A 19,345-nucleotide genomic window follows, 5' to 3' on the forward strand; every position below is an offset into this window, starting at 1 on the left:
ATGGGTCCACGAATGACTTTTAGGGCATCCATGAACTTGGACAGGTAGAAATTACATGTTTATTTCAATAGAATCAGTTTCCTATGTATTACCTTTGCACTCCTGTGTAATGCATTTTATGTCTTTAAAAACATTCCGAGAAGGGGTCCACAGGCTTCACCAGGTGGCCAAAGTGACAATTGCATTGAGACAGCGAGAAGCTAGAAATCTAAAGTCTGGAAGGCTTTTCTTGTCCTTCAAGGCAATTCCAAATCCCAAGATTGTTGAACTGGAATCCATGACATTAATAAGAGGTGAAAGAGGAAATTCTACCATGATGCTTCTAAGTCCAAATTCCCTTTGCTGAAATTTTTTGCCATTAAGAAGAAATTGTGGGTTTTTTTCTTTTTATGGGTGTCTGGGAGGGTGGTTGCCTAAAAGGGAACTGAGTGCTCACATCAGAGTTTCTTTTAACAAGATAATGCAATTCAAGCTCATTAATTTGGTGAGTGCAAGTGATTAAATTGAAAATAGAGCACTCTTAATCCCTCCCCCCCCAAAACAATGAAAATGATGATTTCAATGTCAAGTAGCATTTTCAGGCTAAATTAGCAAACAAAGAGGAGAACTCATGATTTCTTAAAACACACACACACATACACACACACTTTCCTTCTTCAGGTCTCTTGATTTATGATAAATGAGGTTATGAACATTCTAATGTATGTGCTTCAGCTGCATTGCCAAAAAGATGAAATCCACATGATGAAACGGGAGGACTTCTTTGTAATGAGAGATACAAGAGGTCTTCCCCTCAGCAAAGGGTTAATGGCTCAAGATCCTGGAGCAATTCTGAGCTCTCTTCACTTCTCTTTCTGCTGTTTTTCTGGGCTCCTTTAATTAGGTCCTCAAATTGAGTTATCAGATCAAATGGCTTGGGTTCCATTGTGGCTTGAACAGGTTTGGTTAAATTAATAAGCCACATGTCCTCAAGTTCTTAGAAGAAATGTTTTTTTTTTGTTTTTTTTTTTTGCCATTCATCACTCAGAGAGTCTTCACAATAGATGCTGTTTAGCACTTAATCACAGGCCTATTCTTCCTCATGGGCCCTGGATGGGCTGCAGAATAACGAGAACCTCTTCCCATTAAATCATCAACTCTGTCAAAGTTATTTACTGAGAAAGAGCTGCCTTGTGAATTAACTATGTTTTTCAGCAGTCTCTTCACCCATATACGCTTTCCATTTACTGTAACTGAAAAATAATGTTATGGGCAATGTTCATTATGAGTCTTTCTTTGGAAAGAACACTGGAGTAGGATGATAGGCATTTTTTCTGACTTCTCCCACTGTTCTATCATTGGAGTTTTCTTTAAGAAAACAACAAAAGCACCAACAGAAGTATTTTATTTTGTTTACTCAGGTTCAATATCCTTGTACTTTGTTACTCAATGGCTGTGTGACTTTGGGTGAGACACTTAACTCTTATGGGCCTCAGTTTCCTCATTTGCAAAATGAGATGTTGACTCAATGACCTCTGAGGTCCTTCTAGTCTTAAATCCATGATCTTGTGTTCTTCTAAAAAGTGATAAGAATACTTGTTGGGAGAGAAGCCCTGCATTAGTATTATTTGCTTATGGTCTTGCCCTTCTCATATTGCTCTATGAGCTGAAATTTTACCCATGTGGCCAGCAAAACTGTTATCTCCTCCCTGTGGGGTCCTTAATCCTTCCAGAGAGAAGTAGACCTTCCTGCCTACAAACCCTCAGGGAATTTTCATACTCGCTGTGCAGTATATTTATTTATGAATGTTTTCAGTCTCTTCTGTTATTGTTCAGCATTGTCCAACTCTTTGTGACCCCTGTTTGGGGTTTTCTTGGCAAAAATACTGGAGTGGTTTGCCATTTCCTTCTCCAGTTCATTTTACAGATGAGGAAATGGGGCAAACAGGGTGAAGTGACTTGCCCAGGGTCACCCAGCTAGTAAGTGTCTGAGGCTGGATTTGAACTCAGGAAGATGAACCTTCCTGATTCTAAGCCCAGAATGCTCTATCTACTCTCCCACCCAGCTGCCCCATAAATTCCTTGAGGGCAAGGCAAAGTCTTATTCATCATGGCGCCACCCAGAGAGGACCTAAATATAGGGATTACTTAAGACCAAGTCCTGATTAGTGGGAATACTGAATCCTCTGGAGTAGTTATATTATTAGAACTCACACTGCACATTTCCTTTGGGCTGGAACCAATGACCACATTTCACATTGTTTTAACTGTGAATAGTGCAAATTTAAACACATGCGGTTACTTCGGAAGATTCATTATTTTTACTCATCAGTTACGAGCTATGGGAATCACAGGATCATAGATTTAGAGCTTAGAGGGGCTTAGATTCACATAACTATTAAATTTCTAAGGCAGGATTTGAACTTGGGTCTTTATGATTCCAAGTCCAGGACTCTACAAGGCCAGAAGAAACCAAAAGATAATGTTTTCCCCTTAGGATCACAGATGTAGGGCAATAAGTGTCCTTGGAGGCTGTCTATTCCAACTCCTTCACTGTAAATCTGGGGAAGGGGAGGCACTTGTCCAAGGCTACCCACGAAGTCTTAGTTGGGATTTGAACCCAGGTCCTCCTGAACCAGGGCCCCTTCCACATTGCTCCATGTTGCCTCCCCATTTAGAGATAATGAAGTCTTAGAAGAGGAGAATAGAAATGCTGTAGAATGCCTAAGGCACAGTTCTCTCATCTTTAAAATGGAACAATGATAGCACCTGCCTCCCAGGGTTGTCGTGAGGATCACTGGAGATAATATTGTAGAGTGCTTAGCACAGTGCCTGACACATAGTAGGGGCTATATAAATATTGGTTCTTCTTATTATACGGGAGGAATGTCCAGCAAATTCAGGAAAGCTAACACGTCCACTACTGAAAAGAGTAGGCTGTTAAATTAAGACTTTTCTATTGATTATAAATGTCAGCACAAGAAAAGGTTGACCAGGCCTATGTCACTGATATAAAAGAGAGATGGCAGGAAGATTCAACCCCATTTGCATTTCCTCATGGACGCTACTGAGGACAGGGATTGTTTCACTCTTGCTACTTGTATTCCCACAGCCTGGTATAGCGCTCAGCACATAGTAGGCACTTACTACATATGTACTGATTGATTGATAGAGAGAATATGCTACTGAAAACAAGCAGATGATTAATCCTAGCAACAGAAGTGTAAGCAGGGCTCCAATTGATTTATACGAGCTACGATTTTCCCTATGTGGCTCGTAACTTGACAAAGGCATGGTTCTAACATCTTCCATCACCCAAATCCCAGGTAGCTAAGATGGGCAGGTAGATATTGCCTATCAGACAGGGGTCATTATATTTAAAATGTTTGGTGAATTATTATCATTATTATTGCTATTAATAACTAAAATTGATAAAGTATTTTGAAATCTGGAAAACACTTTCTATATATTATTTTAAGACTCTGTCATGCCTGTTTTCACCTTTTCTTGGAAAAGAAACAGTTTTTGTCAGACAGATTTGGCTACTAAGGCTCCAACTTCTTTAGATAATGTATTTTGTAATGAACTTTCATCAGGAACAATTAGAAATATATATATATATATATATTAAAATGAAAGATACATAATACATAAATATATGTATATAATAAAATATGATATAAAATGTCAGGATATCAAAGTCACCTCAAATAGGTGTCCTCGGAGGCTGTCTATTCCAACTCCTTCACTGTAAATCTGGGGAAGGGGAGGCACTTGTCCAAGGCTACCCACGAAGTCTTAGCTTCTCAAATAGGATGAAAGTCTTTGCAGAAGGAGAGTAACATATGAACAGCATGCTCACAAGGGCTTGTGCTAGTGAGGTCCCTTTCAACTCTGTGGTTCTTTAATTCAGTTCTGGTCTTTTGATGGGACTGCGCTGAAAAGACTCTTGAATTTGGAGTTGGATGCCCTGGATTCAAATCTCACCTCTGTCATTGATTGTCTGCATGACCTTGGGTCAATCACTTAGTCTCTCTGGGGCTCAGGTGCTCTCTCTGTAAAAAGGTGGGTCTGGACTAGAGGAATGGCCAGGGTCCCTTCTAGCTCTGCCTCTAATCCTGTAGGGAGACCTACTGAAGGTATTTAGTTCAGGGGTCTTACCTTTGTTGTGTTATGGCAGCTGCCTCTTTGGCAGCTGGATGAAGTCTGTAGATGACCCATTGGGATGATGTTTTAAAATGCACAAGATAGAGTATGTAGGATTAAAAGGAACCAACCATATTTGTCCCCTCCCCAAGTCTTTTAATTTTATTTTCTGCATTTAAAAACATTATTCTGACAAGGGGTCTATAGACTTCACCTGACTGACCGCCCAAGGGCTTGTCCATGACACAAAAAGGTCAAGAACTTCTGATTTAGATGGGTTTAATACATTTACTCTCACTGGATCATAAACTTACAGCTACCATGGACTTTATTAATTCTAATGAACTGATATAACTCTGTACATTGAACCAATCAAGCAAAAGATATTTATTAAGCACCTACTAGAGAGCCAGTTAGGTGGTACAGTGGAGAGAGTGCCAGGCCTGGAGTCAGGAAGACTCATCTTCAAGAGTTCAAATCTGGTCTCAGATACTTACTAGCTGTGTGACCTTAGGCAACTAATTAACTCCAATTGTCTCAACAACAAAAAAATTCCAGCCTCAGACAACTACTAGCTGTATGACCCTGGGCAAGCCATTTAACCCTGTTTGCCTAAGTTTCTTCATCTGTAAGATAAGCTGGAGAAGGAAATGGCAAACCACTCCAGTATCTCTGCCAAGAAAACCTCAAATGGGGTCATGAAAAGACAGGACTGAAAAGTGACTGAACAACAAAAACTGTAGGACTGGAATAGTGTGAAGGGCTAGAAGCAGGCAGGTGGTATGATGGATTAAGCACTGAGTCTAGAGTCAGGAAGACCTGAGTTCAAATTCAGCTTTAGCCAAATGGGCAAGTCATTAGTCCATATTTGCCTTAATTTTTTTAACTGTAAAATGAGATGATAGAATCTGCCTCCTGGGGTTGCTGTGAGGCTCAAATGAGATAATATTTGTAGTGCTTAGCATAGTACCTGGCACATAGTAGGTGTTATATAAATGGTGTTATAACTGTTGCTGAGATATAACTATAGAAGGCAGGTGCTTATAATGGAAACAAACAGGGCCTTTCTCACTCTGACTCTCCTTTTGTTTCCAGAAGGATCAGGAGCCACGATCATTTACAAACACCTTGAAAAATCAGCACAGGAGCCTAAAATCTACCCCCAATGTACCCTAAACACTGAACACTGACTTCTCCTGTTAGAGAAGGATCTCCAGCTCTGCACAAATGCACAAGAAGCTACACTCAAGGTAAACCTTTTTTTCCACTTTGACAATTTAATGCAATGTAAAGCATTATCTTGCCTAAGTTTCTTAGGTAATAAGGTGCCTGCAATCTATATATACTGCTGATATACTGTACGCTCATCCAGTTTTTCAGGGGAAAGCTTTATAACTGTCATAACCCCAGCAATTTTGAGCTATGAGAGCTCGAGCTCACTTGTGATAGAAATTCCTCATCCCCCACAAGTCCTTTCTACACACTCCTCACAAAATAATCAATCCCTGAGAGCCCCACTCTTTCCAAGTAAGCTCTCCTGGGAGACAGCCCCTGAGTTCACTTGTTTTCTGTATTTGTAGCCAGGCAAAAAAAAAATAACCCAGGGAAGATTTTCTGTGGCTGCTTGAATCCAAGTATTTTATGTGCCCATGGGTTTTTTAATCCTCACACTGTGCCTGGACAATAAATCACACCCTTGACAATGCTTTGACCCCCAAATTATCCAAAGCCCAGCTTTTCTCTAGGGAATCTGGCCAGCCCATCTCCTGCTTCTCTCAAGGTCCTCAAACAAAACCAGGCAAACTTAAAGAGGAAAAAAAATCCATGTTCTGAAGCCCTCTTTCCATTTTCCTGTGAGTTCTTGTTCAGACAGAGGCTACTGGTATTTCTGACCATCTCTTTCAGCCCAGACAAAGAGACACTTGACAGCCAACATCAGTCTAGGACCTTTATGGACAGACCCACAGAACGCAAATCTATTTGCCCCTGTGTCCACAAAGTCAACAAATCAGTTAACTTGTCCTAGTTTTGAATAACTTTTAGGAATGAAACCAGTCAGAAAAATGCTACCAGACTCCACTTGGCACGAGTGAACAAAGTTTAGAAGCCAAGAGGATTTCAGAGGTAGAAGGAGCCTCAATGACCAACTGATCCAACCCACACACCTGAACCAAAACTACAGCATCCTGACAAAAGGTCACGCAGTCTCTGCTTGAAGATCTTCAAGGATGGGGAGGCCACCCCCTCCTGAGGTAGCCTTTCCACTATGGCACAGCTCTGGTTGCTAGGAAGTTTTCCCTCATATCAAACCAAATGCATTTCTTTGTAACTTTTACTTTTTGTTCTTGGTTCTTCCTTCTGAAACCAAACATAAGCCTAATCTCTCTTCCAAGAGAGTCTTTCAAATATTTGTAGACAGGGAATCATGGAAAGAAGACCTGGGTTCAAATCCCGCCTTCAGCATGAATGATGGCAAGTCACTTGATTTTCCTGTGGTTCTGTTTTCTCATCTGCAAAATGAGGGATTGGACTCAATGACCTCTAAGATCCTTTTGACCTCTAAATCTATGATATTGAGATAGCTGCCATGTCTTCTCAGAGTCTTCTCTCCCCTAGGATAAATATCCACAGCTTCTCCAAACAGTCCTCATTTGTTAAGAACGCAAGGCCCTTCCATTGTCCAGACTGCTCTCCTATGGACAAATTCCAGCTCATCAGTGTTTTTCCTAAAGTCCCCAAATGGAGCAAACTCACCTTTATTCAGAGCTTCTAAGAGAGTAACAACAGTAACAGACATTTCTATATTACTCTGAGGCTGATAAATCACTTTATCTTCATTTTCCTATTCCATATCCCATAGGGTCCAGTAAGCCTTATAGTCATCATTTTACAAATTAAGGAGCAGACTTAAAGACAATATAAAAAAATAAGCTAAGTGGCCTGCCTAAGGTCTCATAGTCAGCGAGTGTCAAAGGCAGGCAGGCTTCACACCGGGGTGTCTCCTGTCTCTAAGCTTAACATTCTACCAAGGTGCCTCGAAAGCTGGCTTGGGAAGCCAACTCTCTTCAGACTGAGAGACCAAAGAAAGCCATTTCTTATTCCTTCTCTGCTCCTTCATAACAAGATTGAGTACCCCTGGGTTCTCAGCCCTATTCATTTTAGTCTTTGCCCAGTCTGGGATTCACAGCATCTTATCATCCTTAATCTTTATACATCATGAAATTGACAAGAGCCATTTTCTGCCTTCCCATGAGAAATGGTCATATTTCTTTCATAAGGGGAAGTGAGAAAAGGTAAGTTTTTGTGATTCCTGGGGACTTCTTATATAGACAAGTAACTAATGACAGGGTTTGGAGGCTCTGAGGAGAAGACTGTTAGAATGTAGCCAATAAAGTAATGCCATTTCTGTATGTGGATAATGAATCAGATGACTTCTATGCTCTCCTTAAGAACTAAATCTATGCTCCTTTCTGAGAAGTGGGACTAGAACCAAAATCTTCCTGGCTTCAAGCTCATCTGTCTATCCACTATACCAAGCTGCCTCTCCCACACTGTGATGTGATCTTGGGCAAGTCATTCAACCATCCATTGCCTTATGCAACTCTAAATAAGGAAAGTCATACAGAAAGTGGTAGAGGGCTTGTCCTTATCATGTTAGGTTGCAGATGAGAAAAACAGTATTACCATTCTAGAAATGGGAACTGTAGCTTTTGTTAAATGATAATGAACTGAAAGGGGCCCTCAAGATCATTTAGTCCAATTTTGTCTTCTTCTAGATGACGAAACTGAGGCCCAGGGAAATTCAGCGACTTTGCTGAAGGTCAAACGGGAAAGAAATAGCTGAGTCTGGACATGACCCCACATCCCCTGCCTCCAAATCTGGTGCCCCAGAGGTCTTGGTGGCTTGTATGTACAGCTTTTTCCTACACTCTTGGCATGGCTGGGATTTGAGCCAAGGCCCTCTGGACTCCAAATTCACTGGTTTCTCCTGTACCAAAAGTCCAGTGAATTATCTACTTAGGAGTTTTCTACTTAGTGTTTAAAAGCTAAAGGCCTTTCTTTGGCTTTTTTCTTATTAGTAACCTGAAGTAATTTCCCAATTCTGCTTAAAATGACTGTCCTGCAGACTCTCATTTTGCATATGTATACCTTTTTTTTTTCTTTTAAAGCCAAGTAGCTGTAGTTCTCTATTGGTTCTGGGCACTTTTATTCAAAGTTATTTTTTGCCTTCTTTTTCCTCCACATAATAAAGCTCTTATTTGTGCCAGCAAAAAATAAGAAAGAGAAAAAAAGAGAAAAGACAAAGAAAAGGAATTTCTTCTAGGACCAGGGCGCTCAGTCCCCATCTACCTTTGGAGGCTTCAGTTCCCAGTGGATTTTCCAGGTCGGTCATGTCATGACTCCAGGCATCTTTGACGGCTGACTTGGACACCACCCTGTCATTGAGGTTCTGCTCTGGTCGGAAGTTATTCCTCAGATATTCCACAGATTTGACATGATCTTGCTGTTCCGTAGTAAAGATGGAATAGAAGGCCTCCATCTGGACACAGGGATTGGAGAGGGTGGGGGGCAGGGAGAGAGAACAATCATTAGAAAAGTTGGTGTGGTCAAACCAGGGGGGCTGATAAGAATGAAAAATGGCAGGAAGTGTTGATGCCAAGCTGGATAAATCCAACAGGAAACCAGGCTGCCCACTGAAATCACTGCCAAGAGTCTTATCTAGTTTGGATGTCTGTCCTGCCATGGAACAAGGAAACACTTAGCCTGAGCTACTTAATGAACTCTCAAGAAATTGAAGCCTGTATTAGACAGACTGCTACCCCTATGGCCTTGACAAAGAAGGTCTGACTTGCCTAACCTACAGTCTCACATCCCCAGCTGTCTACTAGAATCTTGAACTGGACGTCTCACTGACATCTCAGATTATCTAAAACTCCACTCATTATCCTTCCCTCCAAACCTATTCCCTATTATTGTCCAAGGCACTACTCTCCTCCCAATCCCCAATCCATGTATATCATCTTTGACTTTCCATTCTATCTCAATCCCCTACATCCAATCTGTTCATCATTTCTAGTTTATGCTTGTTTAAACAAAGTTGTATTCATGCTGTCTCCCCATTAGACTGCAAGCTCCTTGAAAGCAGGGACTATCTTTTGCCTTTCTTTGTATCCCAATGCTTAGCACATAGTAGGTGCTTAAAATATGCTTACCGACTAAATTCATTATTCTGCTATGTCTCTTCTAGAGAGGACAAGATGCTCTCCAATTCATCAACTCCCTTTCTAAAATTTGGTGCCTACATTTGGATACACTATTCCAGAACTAAGCAGAAACCAAGGAATTACCCACACAAATTAATTTTTTCCCCAAATGAAGTATTTCTGCTTTCCTTGGAGAACAACTATTTGAAGTGAATTGAAAAGACCATCTAGGGAAAGTCCAATGAAAATCCACCAAATTTGCTAAAAAAAAAAAAGGACACAGAACTCTATGAGGAGATGTCAAAGTCCAGGGCAAGGGGAAGGAGAGTTTAGCTTAAAGAAAAGGCTGAGGAAGGGGATGGAATTTGATTCAAGTTTTTATAAGAAGGATGCTAACTGGATGCTCTTGATATGGAGAGAAAACCAAATAGGAAGAAATGGATTTAAATTTAAAAAGGAGAAAGTTGGTCTGCCTATCAGAACAAAATTAAAACAATAGGGGTGAGGATAGGGGAGAAGTGGACACATTTAAACAGTCAGTCAATCAATAAACATTTATTAAGCATCCACCTATGTATCAGGCACTGTGCTAAGTGCTGGAGAAACAAAAAAGGCCTTCAAGGAGCACACAGTCTATTGTGGGTGACAACATGTAAAAACTATGCACAGATAAGATATATGCAACATAAATTGGATATAATCAAAAAAGAGAAATCACTAGAATTAAAAGAGATCTCGAAAGGTTTCCCATAGAAGGCGATATTTTAATTGGAACTTGAGGGAAGCCAGAATGCAGAGGTAGGAAGGATGGGAATTCCAGGCATGGGGGACAGCCAGTGAAAATGCCCAGAGCTGGGAGTGTCTTGTGAGAGAACTCCAAAGAGGCCAATGTCATTGTATTACAGTGTTGGGGGAGGTGTCAAGTTTAAGAAGACTGGAAAGGTATGGAGGAGAGCAGGCTCTGAATGCCAAGCAGAGGAATTTATATTCAATCTTGGAGGAAGCCAATGGAGTTTATTGAATAGGGTGGGTGATATGGTCATGCCTACACTTCTGGAAGATCACTTTAACAGCTGAGTGGAGGACAGCCTTAAGTGTGAAGGGACTAGGCAGGGAGACCAACCAGTGGGCTACTGAAATATTATAGGTATGAAGTAATGAAGGCCCCATACTAGGTTGCTTCTCAGAGGAGAAGGGGGCATATAAGAGAGTTATTACAAAGGTTAACGTCAATAGGCTTTGGCAACAGATTGGATATGGGAGGCAGGGAGAGTGAGGAGGTGAGAATGGCACCTAGGTTAAGAGACTGGATGGCTAGGACAATGATAGTACCCTTCACTGTAAAATAGAAAAGTCAGGAAGGGGACGGTTTGGGGGGAAAATAATGAGTTTTGGTTATGATGAGTTTAACATTTTTATAGGACATAAAGTTAGAGATGTCCAGTAGGCAGTTGGAGATATGAGATGGGAGGCCAACAGAGAGATCAGAGCTAGGTAAATGAATTTGGAAATTAGCAGGAAAGATTGTAAATGAGTTCATAAAGTTCATGAGATCACCCTGTGAAATAGTATAGATGGAGAATAGAAGACGACACAATCCAGAGCCCTGTGGGACACCTAAAGCTATTAGGCATGACCTGGATGAAGATCCAGCAAAGGAGACTGAGACAGAATGGTCAGATAGGTAGGAGGAGAGAATAGTGCCAGGAAAACCTAGAGAGGGGAGAAGAGCAAAGAAAAGTGAGTGATCAACAGTGTCACAAGCTGCAGCGGTCCAGAAAGACTAGGATTGAGAAGAAAACATTAGACTTGGCAAGTAAAAGGTCATTAGCAACTTTGAGGGAGGAGAGTTTTGGTTGAACAGTGAGGTCAGAAGCCAGGCTGCAGAGAGTTAAGAAGAGAGTAAGAGGAGCAGAAGAGGAGTGATATGTATTGCCAACAGCCACAAAGGAAGGAGAGGAATGGGATGATAGCCACTGGGGATGGATGGGTTGAGTGACAGGTTTTTGGACATGATGGTAAGTGTAAGATTAAGTGACAGGGTGATGAGGACAGAAGGTTGATCTGCTGGAGAAGACAAGACAGAATGGGATCTCATGTTCAGGTAGAGGGGGTTTGTCCTCGTAAGGATGTGAAACTGGGGCATAGAAAAGGATCTGTGAGATATGGACTAAGAGAAGGGGAGGAGAGGAAGCTCTTGGATGATAACCTTAATTTTTTCAGTAAAATATAGGGGTGTAGGGAGTGGGGCTATGAGAGTTTGGAAGAAGAATGAAAAGGTTTGGAAAACCTGCCGTGGTGAGTGGGAGACAGTCAATTAGGGAGGTGTGAAAGGCTTGTTTTCCTGCAGCAAGGGCTTGGCTGACATTAGGTAACACAGATTTGTAGTGGAACCACTCAGCACCGTTTCATGATTTTCTCCAACTTCTTCCAGTAGCTCATGAGTAGGACCAAAGTGGATGGCGGGAGTAATTCAGGGCTGAGCTCTGGCAGGACGAGAGGGCAAAGGATTCAGGAGAGGGGGGCAGTGTAACACTGAACTAGTTCTCTAAGGGGTCAAGAGGGGAAAGAGAGAAGAGTGTAGTAGCCCAGAAACAAACATACAAACACAAACCACTGGAAAGGGCCATCAAGCTACGCTGTGCACTAGCCATCATTAAGAAAATCTTTTATGAAAAGAAACAATCATCTGTCCTACATGGCTTAGTCATCCAACTACCAGAAGACAGGGAGGTCTGGGAGGACAAGGAGGAGCTTTGGAGAGTCTCCAAAACTCCTTGGGATTCTATGCATCCACAGTTTGTTTATTCTGCAACCTACTTGCTTCTTTGATAAGTAATGTGAAGTCCTCTTTAGAATTTATTTCTGATGCTGAGGACAAGAATTAGCCGTATCACTGTAGAGGGAGGCAGGCCTACAACACAACACAAAGACTCTTTTAGCTTGAATTGCCTTTATAGTTTAATGGCATGCTAGGCGTTTGAAAGCTACAGATGTTTCCTTGTCATTAACTATACTTGTCCAAAGATCTCGAAGGAAGGATGTGATGGTTCTGAGACACGATCGAATGACCTAAAAGATATTATATTGTCAACCAGATCACAGCTTCAGTTGACAGCCCACACAAAGGAGGCAAAGGAAGACAGGCTTAACAGACTCTTCAAGTGCCCTTCCCTGGGCTGAGAATACTCACCAAAATCCTTTAATTTCCTGAAGATGAATGAAACGGAAATGACCGGCTTCTGGCCTGTTGGGCTTTGCCGGTTGATGTACGAAAACTGAATGCTAATGTGTAGGAAATCCCCACAGGTCTCAGGGCAGGACAGGGTGGGGTGCAAGGAGAGGATACAGCCAGAATTCCATTTTGGTAGTAAGTGACATTATTACGAACAAGGGGTCTGTGTACACAGAGGGAGAGCTGGCCTCTTGACCTGGCTCCTCGTCCTCATCTTATATCCTTGTTCCCTTAACCAGGCAAGACACATGGCTAGCCTGTGGCTTCCTTTTGGTAGGTGATCCTCCCTGCTGAACCCTAAAAATTTGAAAGTAATAATAAAAATTCAGATTTCCATAGTGTTTCACAGTGTGCAAAACACTCTTTCTTTTACATAGAATCAGAGATTGACTTAGAGTGGGAAGCTAATAAGGTCACCCCATTTGAGTTACAGATGAGGAAATAAAGTCAAGAAAGGTTAAGTATAACATAAGCTCCCTGAGAGTAAGGATCATTTCATTCTACCCAGGAAATGGCAATCTGCTCCAGTATCTTTGCCAAGAAAACCCCAAATGGGGTCATGAAGAGTTGGACATGACAGAAATGACTCAACAACAACCCAGGTAAGCCCTAACCCTAACCCTATTGTAGACACTGAATAACTGTCTGTTGATAATGCGAAGTGCCCAAGTAGGATTTGAACCTGGGGCCTTTGACTCCAAACATAATTCACTTTCTGCATACCATATTCCTTCATATCACCTACCTCTCAGGGTTGTACTTTCCTTATCCTTAATTTACACCCAAGGAAATTAAGAGTCAGGGATGATAAATTGCTTTGCTTAGTATCACAGTTGCTTGATAACCCAATGTCTTCTCTCCTTTCTGGGATTCAGTTTCCTGTTACATAATGAAAAGGTTGGTCTAGATGATCCACAATATTTGTTTCACCTTAAAAATTTCTATTCCATTTGTGGCATCAAAGATTTCAAAGTGGGAGCCATTTAGTCCACTATACTCTGAAGACCTAAGTTCAAATTCTGCCTTAGATATTTAGCTTCTGTGTGACCTTGGGCAACTTCTTTTATCCTCATTGGTATAGTTATTAGTTCTAGTCCAGTGGTAACATGAAGTGCAGATTGGAATTATGTGACCACTTCAGGAGATTCAGTATTTGCACTAATGGGAACCTGACTGTATTTTTCTTATTACAGATGAGAAACGGAGGCCCAGAGGTTATATGACATAGCCAAAGTCAGACACAGAGTAAATAACAGCTTTGGAATGTGAACCCAGGACTTCTGATGGAAAATCTAACATATTTCCTACTGGAAGGCCACATTTCCTCTCTTGATGAAGAGTTCCTAAAAGCTAAAAGACCTTGTGAATGAAATACACACTATTCCTGCTTGGTCTTATCTCCTGGTGTTCCTCACTGATGCCTGCTAATAAGATTCTGAATTGTGCTTTCATAATTCAATCTGGTTGACTTCTAGCCATGGACATTTATCATGGTTGTTTTCTCCTGATCCTCCTAACCTGTTTCTCCTAAAAAACAGGGGACATATTCAAGGAAATGTCTCAAAATAAATAGAAATTCTGGATTATCTGGATCTGGAGTTCTGAACATCAATGATCAGTGGATATTTGGACCACATTCATTTCTATCAGGAAAAGTGTTTAGACCAGGAAATATTACCTAATACAAGATAGTCTTTATTCAGTTTTCATTATCTGGCCCAGAGTTTGAGATAGAAAATAACATTAGTCCTGACCTTATCCCCCAAGTCAGCCATTTTTTAACTCAGATGACAAAAAGAGAAGAGGGGAAGTGGAGAAGGGAGAAACCAGACCAGATGGAGAAGAACAATATTTTAAAACAGCTTTTGGCACCTAGTATGGAGTGGTCCTCCAATTTTTTGCATCCATATTATTACTGAATTCAGAAATAGGGGAGCAGAAGCACGTTAACATTAGCATTCTCTAACCCCATCAATGGTCCTTCTGAAAGATCCCAGCGGTTATTCTAATAAATTGCGAAAGAATATTCACCACTGAGGGTCTACCATGTTCTTAGAATTTGGATGGGATAAAAAGAGAAGAGAAGGCTAAAAAGAAGTCTAGAACACAGTTCCTTATACTTGATCCTTTCATGAGCTTAAAGAATAGTCCGGTCATTTAAGAAGCACAGAGATAAACAGGATCACCCACAAAGGCACTGAAAGAATTCATGGCCCTTCCATCCTATCTTCTAATTTATCATCCCCTGGTGCCATAGGCAGGGACTATGGAGCTGCCTATAACAAAACCTCAAAAACCAGACAATCCCAGAAATTAAAGAGTTTGGAGAGATCTCACTGGCTACATACTCTGACCCATACCAGAAGAAGAATTCCCACTACAACAGCCTTGACTGAAGACCTCCAACGACAGAAATCCCACGGCCTACACCAAAGTAGCTTATTTTGCTCCGGCAACAACAGAAGGTGAATGTGTATCAATGGAAAACAGGTCGGGGAATGAGAAGAGGCATTCCTCTATCTCCTGATAAAAGGTAGTTCATCACAGCATTCTGTTATGAGCCTCTAGCTCAGATTCTGAACTTGGAATCAAGGTCCTGAGTGTGAAACCTGGCTCTGTCATGTGACTTTGGCATAGCACAATGGATGGTGCACTTGCCTCGAAGTCAGGATGATCTGGGTTCAAATCCTCCTCAGATACTTACTAGTTTCTGCATAAATCACTCAACATCTCTATGTCCTGATTTCCTCATCTGTGAAATGAAGAGACTAGACTCTATGGCTTCTGAGGTCCCTTCTCCCCTTAAACCTATCAATGATCCTATAAAATCATTTAACCTCTCTGGGCCTCAGTTTCCTCATATGTAAAATGAAGGGGGTAGACTAGCTGTTCTCCAAGATCTCTTGGGGATTTGAACCTATGATCCCACGATCTCAGTGAAAACGCCTGGTAGCCATACCCGGTCCTCAGGTTGAGGATGTTAGAACAGCCCATGGTGAAGTGAGTGAGGCATTTCTGAGATCTGTCTATGAACAGGATTCCAGAACCCAGAAGAAAAAGATCCCAGAGCTGCAGATGCTCTGTTTTTATAGGCTTGAACTTCCTCCCCCTGCACGGGATAAATACTCTTCGACTTATCTTTGCTTTAACATCACTAATGAAGTCAGGATCATTGAGCAGCCAGAAATGAAAGTTGAGATTTCTGTAACATTACTCTGACTTTTAAACTTCTGAAGGGAACGTGTAAAATGTTCGTCTTTTATTTCTGCTTGGGGAGCTGTTACTGCATTCTGACCGGTGCTGTTTCAAGCATAATTTTAACCTTGAATTGCAAATGTGTTGGCTGGAAATGTGTATAAATCATTTCAACTTTGCTTTTATTATAAAAATATTCTAGAATATAATTAGTTTTTAATCTGTCTGTTGGAATCAAAAGGAAGAGTTGAAGTCTATTCACGCTACTCATGTGGCGCAAAGGGCTCTTGTCCGTAATATTGGGGGGAAAATGTCTATGCAAAAACCACAGTAGCTGTAGGGGGGGAAATGATCTAAAACCCAAAGTAATATAATTATGAGCTATTAAAAGCTTGATATGCACAGTTTTTAAGGGATGAATATATAAATGGCAATTAAACAAAAGCCAGCATCCATTATAATCACAATAAGATACTCTGGGGGATGCATTAGGATAGAATATGTCAACCCTATGGTCACAGCAACACTTAGCCCCACAATGCATTGGCCGACCGATGTGGACAGCCCTGTTTTGTTGCTTTTTCACTTTAAAAAGACAATAATTTTGGAGTATTATGCTCATTAGTAGAGCCCAGAGCATTTAGAGTTTTGCTAATTATAGGCAAAAACATAGAATGTTGTCTTTGGCATGGATGCACAATTGACTGGACCAAAGGCATTTGGTTCTAATCCTGGCTTACTGAATACCTGATCAGTGTCACCTTAGGCAGGTCACTTCCCTGATGAGATTCTCACTTTTCTTATCTGTAAGATGACAGGAGCGGACTAGATGGTCTCTAAAGTCCCTTCTCCCTTTCCTCATACCATGCCTGCCATTTTGTTTTTCGGAAACAACCAAATCCTTTCCACAATGGTAAATGGCGAAGGGGAAAAGAGGCCTGTTGGAGAGAATAAATTCTCTTCAACAAACAAGAAAATGATTCAACGTAGATTAACATCATCATCATTTCCATCATCAAAAATAGCTCACTAAGCATGTGATTGCAGAAGATTCTGTACTGAGTTCTATGCAAGGAAAGGCGACTGAGTTTTTCTCATTTATTTTTGTGTGGCATAATGAATAAATGGACAGAGAGCTAGATGAATACAGGTAATATACTTTAAGAGCTAGAGGACTGGCCATGGAGTCAGGAAGACCTGAGTTTAAGTTCTATCTCTGATAAATATTACATATGTGACCACGAAAAAGTCACTTAATTTCACCGTGTCCTCAGGAAACTTTCTAGGACTCTTAGTTACAGGAAATTCCTTCTCTACATAGATGGAGAAAGCTTTAGGACCCCGAATTCCCTACACTGATGAGACCAAAGGATTGGACAACAAAATAAAATGAAGTAAAAATCTCACATTTCTAAAGAGCCCCAGAAATTTTTGTTGATCAGTTGTTTCAGTCGCGTCTGAGTCTTTGTGATCCCATTTGGAAGCTTTGGTTTTTTTTGACAAAGACACAGGAATGATTTGCCATTTCCTTCTCCAGTTCATTTCATAGATAAGGAAATTGAGGCAAATAAGGTTAAGTGACTTGCCCAGGGTCACACAGATAGTAAGTGTTTGAGGCCAAATTTGAACTGAGGTCTTCCTGACTCCAGGCCAAAAAGAGCTCTATCCACTGTGCCACCTAGTTGCTGGCCCTAAGAGGGGCAATGTACATTTCTATAGTGCTTTCATTTTGTTTATAAAACACTTTCCTCAAAATAACCCTTTGCAGTAGGCAGCAAAAGTATTCTTATCTCCATTTTACAGATTAAAAACACAAACTCAGAAAGATCACAAAGCTTATTTCTGTCCCTTGGTCCTGAAAATTCACTTACACCATTTTTGGTTGACTTGCATGTGGACCTCTTCTCTGCTAGGATGTGGGTTCCTTGAGGGTAAGAGATACGCCATTTTGTCTTTGCATGTCCAGTCCTTACTCCAGGGCTTATACACAGAACATGCTTCTCATTTCACTGCCTGATTGATTGACTAGATGGGCTCCTCCTGCCCTCCCAGAGTTTACCGTGTAATAAGGTCATAAGCCACACTCCTGGGCATCTTCTGGCAATGAACCTCTGCACTGAGGTAGGCTTGAGCTGGGAGAATAGACATAATCTATCACTGTGTCCATGGGGAAGGATCTGCCTCAGTTTATGCCGTTAGCAACCCAGGGTCACCTGGGTGTTACAAAAGAGGGCTACTGGGGATGACAACCTGCCAAACAATGCTGGAAACAGCCCTCTATCTCTCTCCCCGCAAAATCGCCAGTGCTGCCAATTTAGAGATGGCTCAGAGCTAGAGGGAATGGCATGTTTCACTCATGGAGATTTAGCAGAAGATTATCGAGTTGAAGTCGTATAACCCAGGTGAGAAAAGGCCGACCCAAGCAGATGTGGCTTCGACCAAGCATTGTTTGTGCTTCATTGACACGAAGGCTGTCTGCGTGCTCATGTTATTAGAAATACATAGCACTTAGCCCCAGACTGCTTGACAGCCTCCAGGTCAAGGCTCATTAGCTACATGGATGATTTTGAGCTTCTAACTAATACTTATGGAAGAAAACAAGAAGAAAAATCTGGGTTTGGCTTTCCTTTCCTCTTTCTCCCCTATTCTGTGTTGGTAAATGAATTTAAGTGAGTCTGGAAGCCTCCAAAATAACTAGCTTTGTGGGAGCCCAAGGAGGTATAACATGATATAGGGGACAGAAGGCTGGCCTTGCACTGAGGAAGAACTGAGACCAAGGCCTGGGTTGGATACACCACACAGTCTGGGAAGCCTGGGCACAGTCCTTCATCTCTTTTATAATGGTTAGTCCTTTAGCTTTTTTTGGCTTTTGAAGCCTCTGGACATATTCTTAGGAACCAGTTTTGTTGAAATAGTTATCAAAATGTTTTAAAAAAAGTTAAAATGTTAGAAAAGTTAAATATAAAAAAAGTTTAAAATGTTAAAAAATGTTAAATGTTAAAAATGTAAAAAATGTTTAAAATATTAAAATGCTAAATGTTAAAACATTAAAGGCAAAAAAATTTTGTTAAATGTTAAACGTTTAAAAATGTTTAAAGAGACTCAAGTTCACAGACCCCAAGTTAAGGACCCCCTCTAAAATCAATAAGTTACAGAAAAATTATCAGACTACAGTGGTGAAGAGCTTTGCCACACTGGAATTTCTCTACCTCAATGAAATCACAGGGTTTGATGAAAAAAGATCCTAAAGTTTGTAATGTTAAGACGTAATGAATATACATCCTTATTATATTTGCACTCTCCCTCTGCCTCTCTCCCTATTTTCCTGCTTCCTTTCATCACTCTGCTTCTATCTCCCTTTCTTTCTCTCTAGCCATCCCTCCTCCTCCCCTTTTCTCTCTCCCTCCCCTCTCTCTCTCTGTTCCTCCCTCTCTCTTTCCTTCCCTCCCCTGCTCTCTGTCTCTCCCACTCCCACCCTCTCCTCTCTTTCTCTCTATTTCTCCCTCTCTCTCTTCCCTTTGCCTCCTTCTCTATACAGGTATGGTTATATAAAGTGTAGGAATGGATATTTGTTATGCCTTACAAA

General features: G+C 41.1%; 1 protein-coding gene across 2 annotated transcripts in view; it reads right to left on the reverse strand.

The window, feature by feature from the left end:
* PTPRG (protein tyrosine phosphatase receptor type G) overlaps window positions 1-19,345 on the reverse strand; it is an 813,122-nt gene that overhangs the window by 170,315 nt on the left and 623,462 nt on the right. For both annotated transcript variants that reach the window (XM_036737740.1, XM_036737741.1), the window contains exon 8: window positions 8,476-8,665. In XM_036737740.1, the coding sequence (XP_036593635.1) occupies window positions 8,476-8,665 (190 nt within the window). The remainder of the gene's footprint in view (window positions 1-8,475; window positions 8,666-19,345) is intronic.

The sequence above is a fragment of the Trichosurus vulpecula genome, chromosome 9 (assembly GCF_011100635.1).
Source record: "Trichosurus vulpecula isolate mTriVul1 chromosome 9, mTriVul1.pri, whole genome shotgun sequence".
Taxonomy (NCBI): Eukaryota; Metazoa; Chordata; class Mammalia; order Diprotodontia; family Phalangeridae; genus Trichosurus; species Trichosurus vulpecula.